This window comes from Hesperophylax consimilis, chromosome 11, assembly GCF_061612785.1.
Source record: "Hesperophylax consimilis isolate HC1 chromosome 11, BYU_Hcon_1.0, whole genome shotgun sequence".
Taxonomy (NCBI): domain Eukaryota; kingdom Metazoa; phylum Arthropoda; class Insecta; order Trichoptera; family Limnephilidae; genus Hesperophylax; species Hesperophylax consimilis.
Window position 1 is genome coordinate 5602119 of NC_142846.1, and position 21644 is coordinate 5623762.

Below are 21644 nucleotides of genomic sequence, written 5' to 3' on the forward strand. Positions count from 1 at the left end.
AGGTTAGGTTATATATATATAAATTTAATATTTACAAGATTTTAAATAATAAACTACAAATCTGGCAAATGATATTTAATTTTCTGAATTTTCCATGCATTGATATTATTATTATATGGCAACACTTTTTATTTTTTGGTTGGCACTTCTGAAATGTGAGACTAATAAATAGTCACTAATTTGATTTTCTTATGTCATAATTGATAAATAAAACATGGTTCCTATGTATCGCGTACGAAATTTCAAAACCCTATAACTCAGTTAATAGTGCCGACCCCCACCTAATTCTTACAGATTCGGATTCTCCAGCCCTAAATTAGTCTAAATCAAGTTCAATTTCGGTTATTCGAGTGACTCCCATAAACCGAATTTTTTCCAAATATTTTCTTACCGAACCAATAAAATACCACCATCTTAAAACGGAAACGGAATGACAAACAATTTTTCAGGCATAAGAAATTTATTACTTTAAACAGGACTTCTCGATGCTCAGTCAAATATTATATAGAAATAGTTACAATAAAGATAAAAATCGAGCTTTTGTTACTTACACAACTAAAATCAAATATTTTTTTGGTAAATATTCGGAATCGCTGGACACGGATTATAAGAAATATTTTTTAATAAAACCTTCTGATTTACATTTAAAATGAAAAATCGCTTTCGTTGTATGGGATGACAGCTTCAATGATTTCTGTTGATGACATTTACTTTTGTTGGTATTCCTGATATGAGAGGCTAGAATTTTAACCATTTACTGTATGCAAATACTAGGTAGGTACTAATTTGGCCAAACTCGAAAAATATTAAGATATGCTTTATAAATAAAGAAAAATTAAAAAAGGAAAGGTTATTATAAGTTAGGTTAGTTTGAGAAAGGTAAGGTTGGGATATGATAGGTTAGGTTATGTTGGGTAATGCTAGGTTATGTTGGATAATAACCCGTTATAATAATAGTAGGTTAAGTTATAATAATAGATTAGGTTAGTGTGTAGGTTATGTTAGGTTGGATTAGTATGATTAGTATGCAAATACAAGGTAGGTACTATTTTGGCCAAACTCGAAAAATATTTAGATATGTTTTATAAATAAATAAAAAATTTAAAAAGGTAAGGTTATTATAAGTTAGGTTAGTTAAGGAAAGGTTGGGTTAGGTTACGATAGGTTAGGTGACGTTGGGTTGTGCTATTATGTGTTGTTCCCTTTTTGCTCCCTAGTAAATTCAGCCTCACAATATACCCCGATTGAGAATGCCATAGTCTCCAGATGGATAGGATCAGTTGGAAGTTGAGAATCTTACGGTAATCACATAAAAAAACTCATAATTTGCTTGTTAGGTTACTGCCATGAATTTCAGATAAATACTATGTACGAGTATTTAAAATTATTTTACACAGTTAAAAAAATGGAAAAGCACAAGAGAGAGTAATTAAAATTTATTGAAACCTTCTGTTATACTGATCTGAAGAAACCATTTGGCATCCGTTTTAATCATTTTCTGTGTAATTTTTTTATAGTTAGAATGCTTAAGCCACATGAATTCCACAAAAAACGGTGTGATTTGCACAACATATCTTCAAAAAAGGATAAATTTTGGAAAAATAAAGATTTTTGTTTTAAAAATATTTATAAAAATGCGCATTTTAGTGACCGATAATCGACAAATTTAGTGTCGGAAATTTTTTTTATCACTTCATTACTTTGAGTTTGTATCCAGGTCCCTAGAGGATTAATGTTTATACACAAATATAGCAAAAAGGGTTTTCTCATGGAAAGTCCTTTGTTTGACTTCCAAAAAAGCCCCACCTGATAGGAGTCCACCGAGCTGGCCATAGATCTCCTGTTCACTCCCCATACATTTTACAAAGACCCGGGCATTAACCTAGTATGGTAGTTAAAAAAATGTCAAAAATGTAACATGTAAACATTTATTAAATAATAAATAAAAAAAAAACCTTTAGTTATTTTGTTTTAATGCGTTGTAAAAATCATTGATTTAAATGACTTGATATCAGTTTTTTTACCGAAGTAATTAAATATGAGAATTATAACTTTTAATTAGTATCCATTTAAAAGTTTGTGTAAGTGTACGATAAAAAGCTTCTTATTAAATAAAAGGAATTTTTCTGAAAGGATTTTTATAAAGTATTTAATTATTAACTAAAACAATAACCAGTATTTATGTATAATCTTAGGTGATTACATAATTACGATGGTCATTTAAGGACTGTTGAGCTTCACCTTAATGATGTTTTTCCAATTAAACATTTGATCATTAAATATGATTTAAGATATTCACGGCCAAAAGTATTTTTGTTATTTTTTTTGGGGTACTATGCCGTGTTGCGCTAACTCCTTCTTTAGCCAACGTTTCGGACAGCATTGCAGTGTCCATCATCAGTGCAGATGTATTATTTAAATAACACATCTGCCCTGATGATGGACACTGCAATGCTGTCCGAAACGTTGGCTAAAGAAGGAGTTAGCGCAACACGGCATAATACCCCAAAAACAAATAACAAAAATTTGATCATTAATTAACGTTCGTTGAAATTAAAAACATAAATTACAAATAGAATTTTTAATCACTCTTTAAAATTAGTAAGGTACATTTCGTATAAAATATATACATGATGTTTTTTGTTATTTAAAAAACATTTTATAGAGGTACAACATAACAACAAAATATAGCCACCCAGTTCTCGATTAAAATACATTAAGAGTAAAGGGTTTAATAACTAAATGTATCAAAAAAGAAACATTGTACGTTATGAATGATTGCTCAGAAAAGTTTTAATGTTTGCCGTAGAAAGTTGAAGAAATAATCTGTCCGCCGGAAAATGATTTAGAACCTAAGCCAGAACTATATGCAGATCCTGAGCCTAGTCCAGATCCTGATGATAATCCGTATCCATGTCCCAATCCATAACCAGATCTAGATCCGGAACTCAAACCGTATCCGTGTCCGGACTCTAATCCGGAGCCGATACTCAGTCCAGATCCTGAATTGTATCCATCTCCCAGACCTGAACCAGAGCTCAAACCAGATCCAGAATTATATCCATGTCCCAAACCAGAACCTGAACCCAAGCCATATCCAGATCCAGAAACAGAACCAAAACTGTATCCATGCCCTGATCCATATCCGGACTCGTATCCAGATCCTGAACCCAAGTCGTATCCATGTCCAATTCCAAATCCAGAGCTGGAACCAGATCCAAAACCAGATCCCAATCCAGATCCTGAACCCAGTCCAGATCCTGAACCCAATCCAGATTGTTGAGTGATATAAACTGGAACTTGCTTCTCTACAATGTAGGGTTGGGGTACTGCTACTGGGTAAGGCTTGTCAACGGGAACCGGGTAAGGTTTTGGTACGGGAACGCTTACTCTGTGAATAACGGGAATGTGCACTGGAACCTTAACTGGGTATGGCACGGGGTTGTCAACCTTGTACGGTACTAGCTTCTCAACTGTAACGGGGTAGGGCTTTGCTACATGTACAGGGTATGGGCGGTCAACGGGAACAGCTACTGGTACTGCGACAGGTCTATCAACAGGCACTGGGTAAGGTTGAGGCACTCCAACAGTCTGTGTTATAATCTGTACGCCTTGTCCTCCATATCCTTGGCCTCCAAAGCCTCCTTGTGACCCCTGTCCACCGATTCCCTGTGATCCCTGAGACCCTTGTCCACTGAATACTTGAGGTCCAACGTTACCGAGATTTTCCGATCCATGTCCACCAAAGCCTTGTGATCCAATTCCTTGGGAGCCAATTCCACCAAGATTTTGGGAACCTTTACCCACAAGTAATATGGCTTCATATCCCCCAAAACCTCCCTGTCCTCCAATACCCTGATATCCCTGGTCACCAAATCCAAAAGATTCATGTCCTCCAAAAACTCCTTGTCCATCGATTCCATGAGATCCTTGACCACCAAATCCAAGAGATTCTTGTCCTCCGAAGCTTCCATGTCCACCGATTCCTTGAGAACCTTCTCCACTGAATACCACTGAACCCTGATTTTCATATCCATGGAATCCTTGGCTTCCAAAGCCCTGATTGCCTAAGCTTGACTCAAAATCATGCCCGGAAACTTCAATTCCAGATGATCCTTGGTTTCCGTAGCCAAAACTGAACAGTCCTCTCTTGTCTTGTTGCTTGCTGGGTTCTTCTTTAGTTTTTGTTTTGCTGGCAAGTTTGACCTTTTCTTTGGTCACTTTGACAGATGCTTTAGCATCTTCTGCCAACACTCCTACCAAGAGCGCAGACAGCGCTAATACAACCTGCTGAGATAAAAATACAAGATTACTTTCAAATTAAAAATAAATTTATAATTAATAGCATCGTGCGGCACTGGGTATGAAGTGTATCGCAATCATTACGAAATTTCTTTCATCGTATGAATCTGTAAATAGATATTTATTGAATGCACAGTTATTTGCAGCTGATGTTATATCATTGCCTAATTAAGTGATTTTTTTATTCTTAGATATAATCACTGTGATCAGTCTCATATTGTCTTGCCATAAAACAACATGCGGTCAACGATGAATTTCTTAACTAAGTATCGTACATTGTTATCGATTGAAGAAACCGACGTAAATTCACACAGCTAGAGAAATTACATCGGAGATAGCAGAAAAAAATAATTTACTATGAGAAAAAATAATAAACAATATTAAATAAAAATATTTGTTCGATGAAAAAAAAAATTTCATATTTTAAAACTTTTGAAAAAATCGTATTTTTATCAATATATTGAGTAGTTTGAGATTTAACAAAAACTTACCAAGAATCTCATGTTAGCTCTCTTGAGGTACGCTACTAATCACCACCACCGGGTGACTGATACACTTTCCGCCAATTCCATCCTTTTTATACAATCGAAAATTAGTGTGGTCTAGCGACTCCCCAGACAATGCGCATACCGGCCGTAACACCGCAGTGTAAGTGGCTGATAGATTTTTAAACTGCCCTACCCCCAGGACTAGGGACGTATTAAGACGGATATCGCGGACTTTGTTAAAAATCTTTATGATTTGATAAATAACGATTGGTCGCGCAATAAAAATGTAAAAAATGCAGTAATACCCATTGGCAGCACTATTAGAGGAATATTTTTAATCGAATTAATTAATTTCATAGCAAATTCGGAACGCATAATCAAATTGGCCAAAAAATACAGTGTTTTTAAGTGGTGAACAAAGTGGTGCTAGTCTAAAAAATTCTTGCGTGAATATTATTATGAGTAAAATTTTAACCCCAACAGTATATGGCCCTTCTCGTATAGCTGTACCAGCGCTGTAGCGGCGTATTGAGGAAGTGTGCGGGAACGTTTGTTCTATAATACCCTAGTATTTATATACAAATTAAAAAATTAACGGCAACACAAAACAATATTTATTATAAAAGTTTCAAAATGTCCCTCCCTTTGAATGTTAAGGAATCCAAAAGTCTTTCGTAGTTCGCAGTTTTCGTGGGTTATGTCTCAATTTTGTGAATTCCAAATATTAGTACGTAGGTAATGAAATATTTTTATGGCATTATTAGAATAGATAAACATTGGTATAAAAATTATAACAAAATAAAATTTACTCTAAAAAAAATCTTGGATTTCTCTGTGGGCTGTCATCCAATTGATTTCTGGAAAGTAATGTATTAAAAAATTCTAGTAATTTGTTGTTAAATGTATATTGATGACATTATTGGTATATTTTGTCAAATATATTCTAACCAATTCCATGAAAAAAAGTAATAATATGATAAATAACTAAGTACTTGGTAAAAATTTCATAGAGATATAATAAAGCTTTAGCATCACGGCTTTACAAATATATTTTTAACAAATTAAGACGTTGTACATAATATCACAATGATCCACATGTACAAGATGGAGCAAAAGTAATCACCTGATGTTTTTTTGCTGTAATTTTTTTTTAATTATAATCTTTCGCACTGCTTGTGAAATTTGTTTAGTCAATCCATTAGAATTTATTCCATCAAGTCAAGTAATAATATTTTAAATAATAACACTTAGCATGCACATTTGTCATATAAGATGGCAAATTCCCCTCGCCCTAAATTTCGCTTCAATGGCGTTTATATAAAATCGAACTAATACCATCCAGGGCTTTTTAGGTTCATAGGTGTTATGAATACGCCCGAACTATGGATGCATAGATAATATAAATACGTTCTAAGATTTGTGGTCCGAACATTGTACGAAAGATCAAAACAAATTCTCGGGATGAATCAAATCATTCTAATAAATTTTACCCAAACATTATAACAGCAATAAATCTTAGACACATCAATTCGGTCAGTACATCATTATAAAAATTGTAAGGCCTTGATGACCTTGGCAAACGGCGTCTGGCGCAAGTTAAATGTTAGCGCCCTTTGTCAAAACCAGCAGGCGCCTAGGTAGGAGATCACTGTAATCAGTAATATTTGGATGATTTGTGTTTTCGTATAGCGCTGTTTTTATGATTGTCAGTGTCATTTTATCAGTGCCTTTGAGCCTTGGCAATTTGGCGTCCGGCGCCAACTGTTCCAATTGCGCCAAAACCCATCAATGAAATTATGTAAGGATAATCCATTCGGTGCATTAAAAATGGAAACAATTATTCGCGTTCTTACGGAGTAAACCGACTTTTGTCTTATTGATTTGTATTCTGCGTTTGTTTACTTTACAAATGTTAAATTTGAATTGACATTTGTCACCATTTTCAAAAGTTATAGCATTTTCTAATAGGGTGATTACTTTTGCCTCACCTTGTATTACGACTACCAGAACAACCAATAACCACTTTTTTCTCCTTAACCAACAAATTTGGAGAAAGTAATTCGTTGATTTGTTTCGGAAATAAAGTCAAAGACCCAAATAATATCACATCAGAATAATTGTTCGATGGTAAAAATATACATGTCATTTCTGAGGAGGTTGAAATAAGAAGAAGTGGTGGATATGCATAAGATAAGATCATACTTAGACATGGATAAAATTAAAATAGTTTAAAGCTTACATTAGAGCACCTAATTTAAGCCTTTAAATAATTTTATGTGAAAGAAGAAGGAAAATAGGAAGAATCCTACATTGTCGAGAAGCAGGTTTCAGTTTACATCACTCGAGAATCTGGATTGGGTTCGTGATAATGAGTGGGATCCAATTATGGATTGGGTTCGGGATAATGCCTGGGATTCAATTATGGGTTGGGTTCGGGATAATGAGTGGGATCCAATAATGGATTTGGTTCGGGATAATGAGTGGGATCCAATTATGGATTGGGTTCGGGATAATGAGTGGGATCCAATTGTGGATTGGGTTCGGGATAATGAGTGGGATCCAATAATGGATATGGTTCGGGATAATGAGTGGAATCCAATTATGGATTGGGTTCGGGATAATGAGTGGGATCCAATTATGGATTTGGTTCGGGATAATGAGTGGGATCCAATTATGGAATGGGTTTCGGATAATGAGTGGGATCCAATTATGGATTGGGTTTGGTATAATGAGTGGGATCCAACTGTGGATTGGGTTCGGGATAATGAGTGGGATCTTATTATGGAATGGGTTTCGGATAATGAGTGGGATCCAATTATGGATTGGGTTTGGTATAATGAGTGGGATCCAATTATGGATTGGGTTCGGGATAATGAGTGGGATCCAATTATGGATTGGGTTCGGGATAATAAGTGGGATTATTACGTGGGACAATTACGGATTGGGTTTGGGATAATGAGTAGGATCCAATTATGGATCAGGATCCGGCTTTTGTCTTGGAATCGGACATTTTTTATTTGTGTTTATTTAGGAAACATGTGAGTTCATTTTACATGTAATATGGTGAATACATAAATAAACCAGTTGAGTTCCATTTACAGTCTCTTTTTATGGTTACATTATTATTTATTAGGAAGCAAAAAGATAAATAATTAGTTTTGGATGTAGTGTAAAGTGTGCCTAAATGTCGTAGAAATAAGTTGTTAGTTATTTTAAAGGTTTATACCGGATATAATGGCGTAAACCAAATAAAAATATAACAAAAAAGATATTAAAAGTTAAAATATCACGCTTAAAAATTAATGAATATAATAGATAAACAATAAAGTAAATATAATTTATTCATTTCGGTATATTTTACGGTTAATCTGATTTTAAACCTTTTAAGGTAACATTAGAAAATATATCTGTCACCTCGTGCATATCTGTTTGCAAATTATCTTATTTAGTACTGTTTTAAATCTACAATATAAATCGTCACCTCAGTTGGACAGGGTTCTAACTCAACTTTTCATTGTTTTGAGGTATGAAGTGTCAAATTTTGCAAAAACTTTGATTTGATTTCTTGTAATCTTAATTTTGAGGGCCTTGTGTAAATTATTTTATTCGAACATATTTTAAAGTAAAATATTTTTAAATAGGATGTTTATTTACCATTTTAGAACATACCTAAACGTGCAAATAGAACCATAGACAACCAGCTAGAGCAGAATAATTCATTGCAAAAGGTTCTAACTACATTTCCCTACTGCCAATCCAAGACAGGGTCACGATCAATTAAATATTTTCGTTTTAAATATGTTAAACTAAAATAGTTTGCACCTGATAGAACCTCAAAAACCGAAAAATAAATAAATTATAAGGAACCGTCTTTGCTAATTTTGACACCTCGTAACATGGTAAGGCAAAGATAGAACCCTATTAAACTAAAGTAACGAACTACATCAGTTTTAGATGATTTTAAACTATTACTATTTTATGTTTATTTCTTTTTTTAGTAAATAAAACGAAAATACTTGGTTTTAAGTCACTTTATTGATATATTTTCACTACTGACTACCGATTACCGGTTTCTGTGACTCCGTACCATGATCAGGACTGTTATAAAAATAATGCTATCAAATACAGAAATACAAATATTATCAAGTTAGAAAGGGACAGTATACTAGGGTGGGACAGAGCGTCAGTTGTGGGAGAGAGGTGGGGGAGGGGAGTGTGTGATAAGTGAAGTAATGGTGTACATACTAAGAATTGGACTGAAAATTAAATTTAATTGGTTATTAAAGATTTCAACCTTTGAATTTACGGATTTTGGAAAGCTTTGGAAATAAAAATAAAAAAAAATTATATGCAAGGTGTAAAACATCTCAAAATAAATCTTACGTGCGAAGGACAGGAGTGCCCCTGCTACAACAGGACCTACGACTGGTGACCAAGACACAGGACCCGAGACAAAACACCCCAGACAAACTTCGTGTTACCTTCCACAGCCTAAAAACTAGGGATTCTATTTTATCTTTAAAAAACGCGGCAAAGACATTAAATTCAAACTCACCAATCTACATAAGTGAAGTGACATCACCATATTACAAAGAATTACTTCGGAAAACTAAACAATCGGCAAAAGACAAACATTATCAATTCGTATGGTTTAAAGCCGGCAAATTACTCGTCCGTAAAGGACCGGGACAAAAAATTGCACAAATTAAACATGAAAATGACTTAAAAAAAATGGTATAACTAATACAGGTCACTCAGACCTCATTAGAACACTGTACGAATTTGCATATCATCATGGCTGAACTCCTCTCTATTAACCTAAATAGTGCACACCAACATCATATAACCAACGACACCAAGGATTGTGATTCTATTTTTAACACTCCAGACTCTCTTACACTACTTAACCAAAACATAAGATCCCTTAATCAAAACTATAACGAACTCGACATACTTTTATACAACTTTAAAACAGAATTCAAAATTATAATACTAACTGAATGTTGGATTTCAACCAACTTTACAAAAAAACATAAAAATAACTATACTACATATCACAAATTAAAAAATAAAAATCAAAATGATGGTATTGTAGTATACATACATGATAGTCTTAACGCCTCGGTTTCAGAAATTGACTTGATAAATACCAACTGTTTACAAATAATCATTGACTCAGATACGTGTATTCTTGCCCTATACTGATCACCATCCATACATAATATTGCACCATTTATAACGTCTCTAGATTCTCATCTAAAAAAACTCACTTAGTACAAAAATATCATCATAGCTGGTGATCTAAACATAAACATACTTCCTAATGGCCACCCTCAAAATATTGATTACCAACTAATGCTTCTATAACATGGCATTATAAGCATCATTAACACTCCTACTAGAGTAACCAAAGATACAGAATCATGTATAGACCACTTTATGGTTAAATCAAAAAGACAAATATGTAGTGCAGTATACGAATCCACAATCACAGATCACTACACAACTATCATAGGCCTGACTTCCCTAACTAAGAACTTAACTTTCAAAAACATAACAACAAAAAGAGAAATTGATTACACGAACCTAAAACAATGTTTAGAAAAACAAACGTGGGAACATCTTACAAAATTTAACTCGGCAGAAGAGGCCTGGAATTTTTTTTTAACACATCTCCAAACTCACATTACCCAAATTCCACATATTCTACATCGCAAGGTAAGATTTAAAAAATGGATTAACCAAAGCATCATAAATAGCATTAAAAAAACTACACAAACAAGTTAAACTGAACCCTTATGACACTTCGCCTTATTTCTTCTACAAAAGGTACAAGAACATTTGCTCTCTGATAATACGTAAAGCCAAAGAATTATACTATCGAAACAAACTAATAACAGCTAACTATGACCCTAAAAGCGTATGGTCAATTCCGAGGGAAAGTACTCATTCACAGAAGAACAAAGATGATACCATAAAAAAATTACTTATTGATGATGAAAAAGTCCACTTCCACGACAATCCTACACATATCCTCAATTATATTAACAAACACTACATAAACATTGGAGCTAACCTAGCTGAAAATATCAAAAACACGTCACCTCTCAGAGATATTCAGGAACCTCAAAACGATCCAACTAACATCAACAATGTTAATATTAACAGAAACTTCACATTTCGAATTATTACACTTGAAGATACCAACAAAATTATTCAAACATTAAAGAATAACACAACTACGGGACCTGATGGTGTAGACTCTAAAACTATCATAACATTAAGCCAACAACTACTTAAACCACTCACATACTTAATTAATCGTAGTCTTAAAGAAGGAATTTTTCCTAGCTCACTAAAAAAGGTCTTGTTATTCCAATTTTTAAATCAGGACAAAAAAATAATGTAAACAACTACAGACCTATTACGCTACTAAATACCATTTCGAAAATTCTTGAAAAACTATAAAAAAACAACTTCAACACTATCTGGAAACAAAACAAATACTATCGATGAACCAACATGGCTTTAGGAAAAATAGGAGCACAGAACATGTAATAGCTGATGTAACGGACTTTATAACATATAATCTTGACGCTAAAAAAAAAGTTCTTTCTATTTACTTAGATCTATGTAAGGCCTTCGACACAATTTCACACGAAAAACTTTTTAAGAAATTAAAAAACATTGGCATTGATGGTGTAGAATTCGACTTAATTAAAAGCTTTATGTCTGACAGAACGCAATAAGTTAAAATTGACAGTAAAATAAGTGAACCACTTTTAATTACATACGGAGTCCCCACAGGGGAGTGTACTTGGCCCTTTATTATTCCTCATCTACATAAATGAACTGTGTGACATTAAAATTGAAGGTAAAATCGTGACCTTCGCTGACGATACAGTTCTTCTGTGTCAAGCAGCCACATGGTAAAATGTATTTATAATAGCCGAAAAAAGTTTATCAATTGTCAAAAAATGGCTAAACAGTTCTACCATACTCTTACCATTAATACAATTAAAACAAAATACATCACACACAGTATAACACAAAGAGACCAACCTCCAACTAACATAGACCTATTACTACATGACTGTGAACAAACTTCATTTAATTGCCAATGCGAACGTTTAGAAAGGGTAAAACAAATAAAATACCTAGGGGTTATTATTGGTACACACTTACGCTGGACTGACTACATTACTTTCATAACTAACAAACTAAAACGAGTCATGTACCTAATGAAGTCCATTAAAAACATTTTCCCTCTAACAATACTCAGATCCATATATTTTGCACTGTGTCAATCCATTGCCACATATGGAATACTAGCTTGGGGAAGTGCTACAAGAATGACAATTGACCCAATTCAAAAAATTCAAAAGGCGATAATTAATATAATCCTAAAATACCATTCGACACAGAATCAAGCGAAATTTACAAAACATTAGAAGTCTTGTCAATAAGACAACTTTACGCCAAATCTGCATTACTACACCTCCTTTAACACAAACTCCATATTCCAATTCAACCAAAAACCTCGTTAAAAACCAGATCCTTAACAAATAAAACAATAAACATACCGATAACACACACCACACACGGACAAAGACACTTTCAATACTACGCTACAAAACTGTTTAATTGTATGCCCATTACTCTGAAGCAACTACTAACTGCAAATACATCCGCAAACATTCACAAAAAACATATCACAGCCTGGATCAAAAACCAAGATATTTTATTTTTTCAAAACATAATAACTCCAAACCAAACATAACTAAACCATAAAAAGTGTAAAATAAATAAACACGTTGTTTGAGATTTTACCAACTATACTCACACTTACAATACAAATATATGCACTTACATATATGTTAATATATATTAATATATTTTTTTTACATATTTATTATGAATATTCAATTTACAAAAACCATTAAAATTTTATGAATATTCAATTTACAAAAAACCAAAAAATAAAAAAAATTAAAATTAAAACTTATAAAAAATAAAAACTCCAACAACACATAAATACTTGTCACACCTATACATAACCACGTAAACACCTCAGCACAGGTTCTCCTAGTGAGGTGTTCACGAAACATACAATATTACTCACATACAGTATCACCTTCTCAAACCTACCTTACACACAACATATTATAGTTATAAGTTTGAAATGTATCATATATAAATATAAATAATTATGTGAAACTGTAAATTATGTATAGAAATAAAAAATAAAAAAAGAAGTTATCTGTCATAATTGCATGAAATATAATTAATCGTACATTTAAAATTTATAAAAAAGAAATTAATTTCTTATGATTCTATTCCACTTCACTTTACAAAAATAAACAGTAGTATTAGAAACATTTAAAAAAATTATAAGTCAAATTACAAATACTATTTTTATTCGATTTTTGAGATTAGTAAGATACCTTAGACATAAATTGACAAGACTTTTTATTATTTTTTATTTGTATTTTTTATACATATTCAATAATTTTGTGATTGGGTTTATAAAAACAGTTTATTTTTAAACAAGTTCTGCTGTGTAATTATTATTACGCGTGACAGCTGTTTCGCCCTCTGAAGGCATTATCAAACTGTTCAAGTTAATTATTAAACAATCTAGGCATTATCAGTTATTACTATTTATTTTTTATTTTTTTTTATTACTTTATTTATTTTCATTTCTTTACACATATTATACATATTAATAATGTTTGATAATGCCTTCAGAGGGAGAAACAGCTGTCACGCGTAATAATAATTACACAGCAGAACTTGTTTAAAAATAAACTGTTTTTATAAACCCAATAACAATATTATTGAATATATAAAAAATAAAAATTACAATGGAGTTCTACAAATTAAACTAAATAACAATAAAAAATAAAAATTAAATTAAATTAAAAAATGACAAGACTTTGATTAATTTAGTCAACATTTCATTTAGGTAGGTAAGTAAGCATCAGTAATAAGCATAATCATCGAAAATCATTACATTTTGTGGGTAATCATTCCTAATAGTTTAAATGTCTGCCTGATAATTATTTGGAACCTAAGCCGGAACTATAGCCATTTCCTGAGCTAATTCCGGATCCTGATGATACTCCGTATTCATGCCCCAATCCAAAGTCAGATCCAGAATTTACACCATATCCGTGTCCGGATTGTAATACCGCGCCGACACTTAGATCAGATCCGGAACTATATCCATGTCTAAAACCAAAACCAGAACTCAGTCCATATCCAGATCTGGAACCAGAACTTGAACTGTATCCATTTGATCCATATCCAGACTGATCTATATGATCATATCCAGACTTATCATAACCAGATCCTGACCCCAAGCCGTATCCATTGTCACGTAACGAATCGGACACGTTCAAAACTCCCGCGAATTCAAATTAGTAAGCGGTGAGTTGTTACCATTGTCACTGTGCGCGCGCACGGCCAAGTTGGTAAAACTGCTCCACGCCACACTCGCCGGCATTCAAATCACCAACGGCCCCACACTCACAATCTAGTTTTGGCCCTGCCTACATGTCTGTTCTGCTATCAACGAGGACGCCGTGTTTGCGCGCCTAAATTAACGGCCGCTTTGTACAAGTATTTTCAAAGCCTGTACCTAATCACTGTGCCTACTCACCATGGAGAAATGTACGCGTAATAGCGCGTACAGTACGGAAGATAACCCTCCTTTTGTGGTTCATCATGTACGCGAAACCTACTACAGATTCATGTAAGCGGACTAACTATCTTTACCTTTTATGTGCCTTTTGTGACTTGATCTATGCCTACACCCACGCTTGCCAGCCAGAACCTAAATTATCAAGAGAGATTGTTCCTAACGAAACGCTAGGGATATTTAGGATGTAAATGACCCATCCCATTTGTGTACCTGTTTGTAATTGTGCTTTGTGAATATACCATCATACCCCATTAATGCGTTTCCTTTGACGAATTCGAAGTGGTTTGTTTGTTAATCAGTTCCCCGTGTAAAAGCAGAAGCTGACCTGACCCCTGATGATCACGACCTCACCTTCTACCACCTGAGCTAACGCCGATATGTACTAAGGCACCCTTTTTGCAATGGACCTCTCACAGGGAAATTGCGCCCTTTTACACTGTCGCCGAACATGGGGCAATTTTTTTTTTGTCATCCCTTCATAAGCCAACAATAGACTACCTCGTGTTCGTCAATTGAAATTCTATTCATGTACATTATTCTTGTAACAACTTGTGATTTCCTTAGCAAATGTCCACAAACCGTTTTTTTTTGGCGCGCTCGCAAAAAACTGGGTTCACAAAATGGTGACCGCGCGTGCTCACACCTTGCCGCGTATCGTGAACACTCACGACAACTACAAACAAACACAACAGAGTTGTTTTTGTTTCTCAACAACCAATAAACATCACGAATTCGTGTTTGTTTATATTTTTTTTCAACGCCCATTTCAAAACCGTAATGTTCCCTTTCACATAGCGAACATTACCAACAAATCACCTTCCTTCAACTAGTGTAAATAAAAACACGGGTTTGTCTCAACACTAATTATACATTTATTCCTAATAAATTATAGGTACAACTTTTTTTCCTCTAGTGTGCAAATACGAGTGTTAACCTTCCAAGTGCCTTCGACGAGTGTTAACCCTCCAAGTGCCTTCGACAAGTTTTAACCTTACAACAAGTGACGTGAAAAGTGAAATTAAATTCATTCCTTTTCTTCAACATCCTCAATTTCAAATCAGTAAATCTGTGGCCAATTTTTCTTCTCAACAAGTGAAAGTGACTAGTGAAACTAAAAAACACAGTTTTACAAAGCAAAGTCCTGGCCAATTTTTCTTCTCAACAAGTGAAAGTGACAAGTGAAACTAAAAAACACAGTTTTACAAAGCAAAGTCCTGGCCAAATTTTCAAATTTCAAAACACTTCAAAAATTCCGGAACACAATCATCTTCCTTCTTCAAACATCAAGCAAACCTTCAAAATGGACTCACCCACTGTACCCACAGAAACTACATTTGGTGTAATCACCAACATTTTCCAATCAAAAAGAGAAACATTACTACAAGCTCTTCGTAAAAGGGACCTGTCGCCAACTGACAAATCAAGGAAGTCGCTTATAAATTACGCCTTGTACTTCAACAAGAAATACATCAGGAATTTACGTTTTTATTGCCCCGAACCAGTGGAAGCAAAAATAATTACACCAGTACCACCTGAGTCAAAAAACATACCAGCACCGGTCATTCCACAAAACAAAAGTTACGACCTATCATCCTGGAAAATTAAATTCAACGGTCGCACCGATGTGGAAAATTTTATTGACAGAATAGAAGAAACTGCCCAAATCAGAGGAATTCCCATAGAGATCCTACATCGCAACTTTATCGATCTCATTGCACCCGAATTGCTCTCGTGGCATAAATCACAGAAAAAAAGGGCAGATTCTTGGCCCAAACTAAAATCAGCCCTCATCAGCAGCTTTGGAAAAAAGGAAGCCCAACACAAAATAAAACTGTCGCTGTTTGCAATCAAGCAACTTTCAAATGAATCAGCTGCCAACTACATACAAAGAGCTGAATTCATAAACGCCAGGCTCTCTTCACCTGTTTCGGACAACGAACTGCTGCCGATTATAATCGATGGTCTCCTCCATAAATATGAGAACATCATTACTTCACAAAAAATCCTCAGCATAAACCAACTCAACGACGTTTGCCTTCTATTGGAAACATACCAAAACAGAAGAAAAGACTCTAACGATGCAAACGAAATCACCAAACCAAGCAGATCCTCTGGTATCAAACCAGAATATAATGAAAGAAAAACCTGCTCATTCTGCAAGAAAACCGGTCATTCTCAAACTACTTGTTTTAAGCAAGCTAACCTCCAAGAACCCCGAGACACCAGAGCACCTAAGAGGCATTCTTCCCAAAATCGCTCTCAACCTCGTGACAACCTACGAGAAATTTTCAAAAAATCAAGACACAATTACGAGAGATTACACGCTCCCAATAAAGTTGTCAAACCTCCACCGGACTTTTCGAAACCCCCTCCAAATTGGGTAAACAAGAAACAAAAAAACTAATACCCAACCTCTCGGGAATCCATTTCACTCCAAGGCCTAAGGAATGGATAGAGTGGTTGAGACACGTAAAATACTTCAACCAGGCCTTACATCTTTCAACTGTTAGTTGCAAAGAAGCTCAAGACGTGTGATGAAAGGCTTTAAATCACAGTGAAAGAAAAAACAGATAAACCATAGCTGCAAGAAAATATGCAAATTATTTATGAAAACGGACATGCTAACGACATCTGGCGGAGAAAGAATTGATCCAGCTTGCTTGCAGTAGACTCCTGTAATAGTTGAAATTATATCGAGGTTCTAAGACGAAAGCAGAGAGGTCGTAAAATCGTCTAGGACGACTGGTACTTCCCCTTTTCCTAGGCCTATAAATAAATATTGAATTTTGTCAACCAATAGATCTGAACAAAGAGCTATAAAATTTTGAGTAACCAATCAGTGAGCGGAGGGAGGTGTGTCTACGACGGACAAAGGAATAAACTTTGGATCGGGCAATAAAAAAAGATAATTAATGGCTTCTTCTTTCCCACAGAAATTAGAGGTGAACGCACTTTAGGGTCAACGTCGACTTTCAAGGTGACAAACTCCTGGAAATGTTTACAATAACTGAGGCATTTAGGTGATGGCGAACCATTGAAATCGAGTGCTTTGAAGATTTTACAAGTTGAAAAACACACACACGAAAATGCAATGGAAAAACTATAAACGTGATAGTATAAAAAAGGACGGGAAAAGCGAAGGAAAATCACTGGCAGAATTTTCAACTGTAGTACAATTATTTATGATAGAAGGAGGGTGTCATGTTCGATAAAAATCGTACTAAAGAGAGATGAGAGTTTTGGAAACAATGGAAATTAATCGTTATCAATTTAAGATGAAACGGACATATTGGTAAATCAATTTTGAATGAAAAATCTCGCAAAAAAAATACACTTTTAGAAAAGTGCGGCGATCGAATGGAAGGATAGTACAGGGATTTTGGACTGCTACGAAGGTTCTAGGAAAATGAAAATTGAGTATTAGAAGAAGACAGTAAAACTAAACATAATAGCGATAGATTAGATTCAGGAAAAGTAGACATTTTACATAATTATTAGGTTAGATATATATTAGAGTTACCCAATATTACGGAGGGATCGAAACAAGACAAAAGGTTGGCGGTCTCATGTATATTTTGAAGGGTAAACAATCGAAATCCGAACATGATTTTTATTTACGTTAAGGTAATAAACGATTAGAAAAGCGATTAACTTTAACGTGGACCTTATGGAAGTATTTAGATTAGTCAAAAGAGATTAAAATTGATAGGTTTGAAATTAAACTAAATTTACGAGTCTAGTACCAAAATTTTAAACATAAACAGATGTCAGTGCATATGTTTTATGTGAATTCTGGTATGAGAAAGATGGAGGATGGGGCGGAGATTGGATCAGGCAATAAAAGTGACAGATATCCCAGAGTCTAATTAGGTATATCTCCCATAGAAGTGTGGAAAACTATATATTAATTAATAATAAATGAAGTATGAAATTTCCCAGGAGACCACACACATCGGGAAAAGTGAAGAAAAGATAAAAGGAAGGGTAAAGAACGGAGATAGGAAATGATCCATGTGGAGAAAAGCGATACAATTCGAATTTATCCGTGAAATTAATAAATACGACTTGGAAAATGAGTAATTATAAGAGTTATGAGAAATGACATAAGAATCAAGAAGAAATTGTGCAAGAAAACGTCGCGGATAAAAGAAAATCCAAGAAGATAAGGAAAAATTCAAATCTGCGGCATTAAGAGAGAATGTACTGGTGAAAATGGAAAAGCCCATATAAGGGACAATAAAATTGAGTAGAATTCAGACGAATCGAAATTCAAAAATGCGTAGTAAAGATTTCAGCATGGATTTAAACAATTTCGCACGAGATGCATAAAATTGAGATCTATATATATGTTATTGAGGACGGACCTATCGCGAATTGAGAAAAAAAGGAACGCAAAATCATGAGATTTTAACTACATTTTTGTATGAACAGAGGACAAAGGGAGCTTGGGCGATTAACACAGACTTACCCGATTCGGACCCTATCGACTTAGATTTGTGAGATAAAAACTAACTACCGCCCAGAGCCGGAAAGCAGAACATCTTATGGAAGGACAATCGAGATTGATGGAAGGGGTGTTTGGATTTACGAGTTGATAGGAGATAGAATTAAGCATCAAGAGAAATTCAGATACGTCTTTTGGAACCTGAGAGGGGTATAAAAGATGGAACTCATCAGTCAGGAGGGAGTCGCGCCGAGGGTTTGAAAAGTTGTTACATGGCAGTACTACGTCTATTGGTAAAATTCTAGTGAAATAATCTAAGTGTTAAATTCTGAACAAGTCTCTGGACTTAGAAAGTTTTGTAAAAAGTCTTAAATTCAGTTTCTAAATTCTGAAAACCCCACCAGTGAAGTTTTGTTAAATCAGTTTAATTTGGTTAAACAGTGAAAATAAATATAATTTAAACTCAGTGCTTAAAAGTGTTAAGTGAAGTGCAGAAAGTGATTACGGAATTAAGAATTTAATTAAAATTTAAAAATAATTATTTCATTCAAAGTGAAAACATTCAAATTCAATTAAGAGTTTTCGGAAATCTAAAGTGAACGTGATCGCGTATTGATATTTAAAAATAGATTATAATTTAACGTCAATTTGGTTAAAAAATAATAATAATAGTAATAAATACTTCATCTTAGGTTAAAAGAAACACAAAAACAAAAAAAAAGGATTCGATAATAATAAACGTTTAAATCTTTGTTCTAAAATTAACAGTTAGAAAAAATTTAATTTATTAATAGTCGAGTAAATTAAAAGTTTGCACAATTTGGAATAAATTTTCTTATCAATTTATATAAAAAGAAATTTAGAATTAATAAATTGTTCAATTAAAATCCATCGTGCGTATAGCGACAGTGTTAAAAGTGTTTGTCGTTTTAACCGGAATTTTAATCATCAGTCTATCATTTCGAAAAAGAATTTGAAACAGCTATCATTCAAAAGCCTAAACTAGAAAGGTGTTATTAAATCAACGGGTTTTCTGAATTAGGATTTCGTTCGGAAGAAAAATTAAATATCAGCTAATTTATACGATTCAAGCGAGAATAAAATATTAAATAGGAATAAATAGTCGAAAAGATTTATTTTGAAATTAGTTGAAAAATACAATTAATTAGGTAGGATTTCTTCATCAAGGTTGTTGTGTACTACCCGACCGGAAATACCTTGACGTGGGTGAGTTTTCCTTTTATAAATAATTTTCAGGTCCCAGGAGACACAGAAGGGCTGTGAAGTGGAAGTATATCAATTGAATATTAAATTAAAACAACAAAACAAAGAATTACACATTAATATATGTATATTGTATATTTGTATATATATTTATAAATATAAAATAAAATATTGTATATAAAGAATATATATATGAGTAATGTAATTATATATATGTATTTTATTTATTAATCGAAACATCGAAATGGTAGCGATTTTTAATACCTACCCGAGGACATATCTATATTATTGAAAAAGAAAATATGTATTTATTAATATTCCAGACTATGTAGAATCATATATTTTATATTTATTTATTAATATATGTACTCTTTTTTAACATATTTTGACAATAGAGATATGTGTACTTAAATATATATTTATATTTATTCTTCAATTAAACCTAGTAAGTTTACTAAATTCGGAAAATGAAATAAATAGTTTAACTTCAATAAAAGATTTAAAAATATTTTAATAAATAGTGCGCAATAAAAGTAAAGAGGCACAAATGACTTCTAAGGAATTTTAAAATAAACAAATCTCACATTTAGGTTAGTGTGTCAGGAGATGTTTATATTATTTGTTTACAAAACAAAGGATCACTGGAGAATTGGGTCAACCGCATAGTTTGGAAACGACCTTGGCCATAATTAGTTAGTCACAAAGGATTTTATTAATTACCCGAAACAGCTGAAAGATGCGTGCTTACAAATACTTATCAATCACAAACGACAATTGAAAAATCACGGGTTAGCCAGATTTATATCGAAATATTACATGAAACATTTAAATATCATTGATTAGATAGTCGCATAGATTTTTATTAGTTATCTGAACCAGCTGGAAGCTGCGTGCGCTCAAATACCTATCAATCACAAACGACAATTGAAAAATCACGGGTTAGGAAGATTTATATCGAATAATTATACGAAACATTTGAATATTATTGATTGGGTGCTCATACAAAACCCCATCAGTTGCCTGAGATATTTGAGGGTCGAGTACTCTCTAATGTGACAATCAACTACTTGAAACAATTGGAAAATCACGGGATAGGATGAACAAAAATTAATGTTGAACCCTGGAGGTAAAATTTAAAACAAATACAGTGCATCAATAGGAGGCAGTGGTCGCTCCTATAACAAGACCATTAACCAAATCCAATAGAGATGGCGATTCTCTTAAATAAAAACGTCAAAACCAAACAAACAAAAGCCTGGAGTTCGATAGCTCTCCAAAACAAACTATCAAATATGATCTTATTTTACTAGTATTTATTAGTATAACCTTATTCTTACGTATATATTCGGTTACCAGACCTAGAGCTTCGCAGAGTTCTTGGCGCGAGATCCGAGCTCGGGATGCGAGGTAGATAACCTCGTATTGCGAGTTATAAACCTTTCCCAAACTGTATGTATACATATATTTATTCGTATGTACTGTC

General features: G+C 33.6%; 1 protein-coding gene across 1 annotated transcript; it reads right to left on the reverse strand.

Moving 5' to 3' along the window:
* Positions 1-2793: 2793 nt before the first annotated feature.
* LOC149419699 (uncharacterized) lies at positions 2794-4805 on the reverse strand. Its single transcript, XM_089637526.1, has 2 exons — positions 4794-4805; positions 2794-4287 (listed from the first exon to the last, which is right to left on the reverse strand). The coding sequence occupies exons 1-2, from the start codon at positions 4803-4805 to the stop codon at positions 2794-2796; spliced, it is 1506 nt and encodes a 501-aa protein (XP_089493652.1).
* Positions 4806-21644: the final 16839 nt, after the last annotated feature.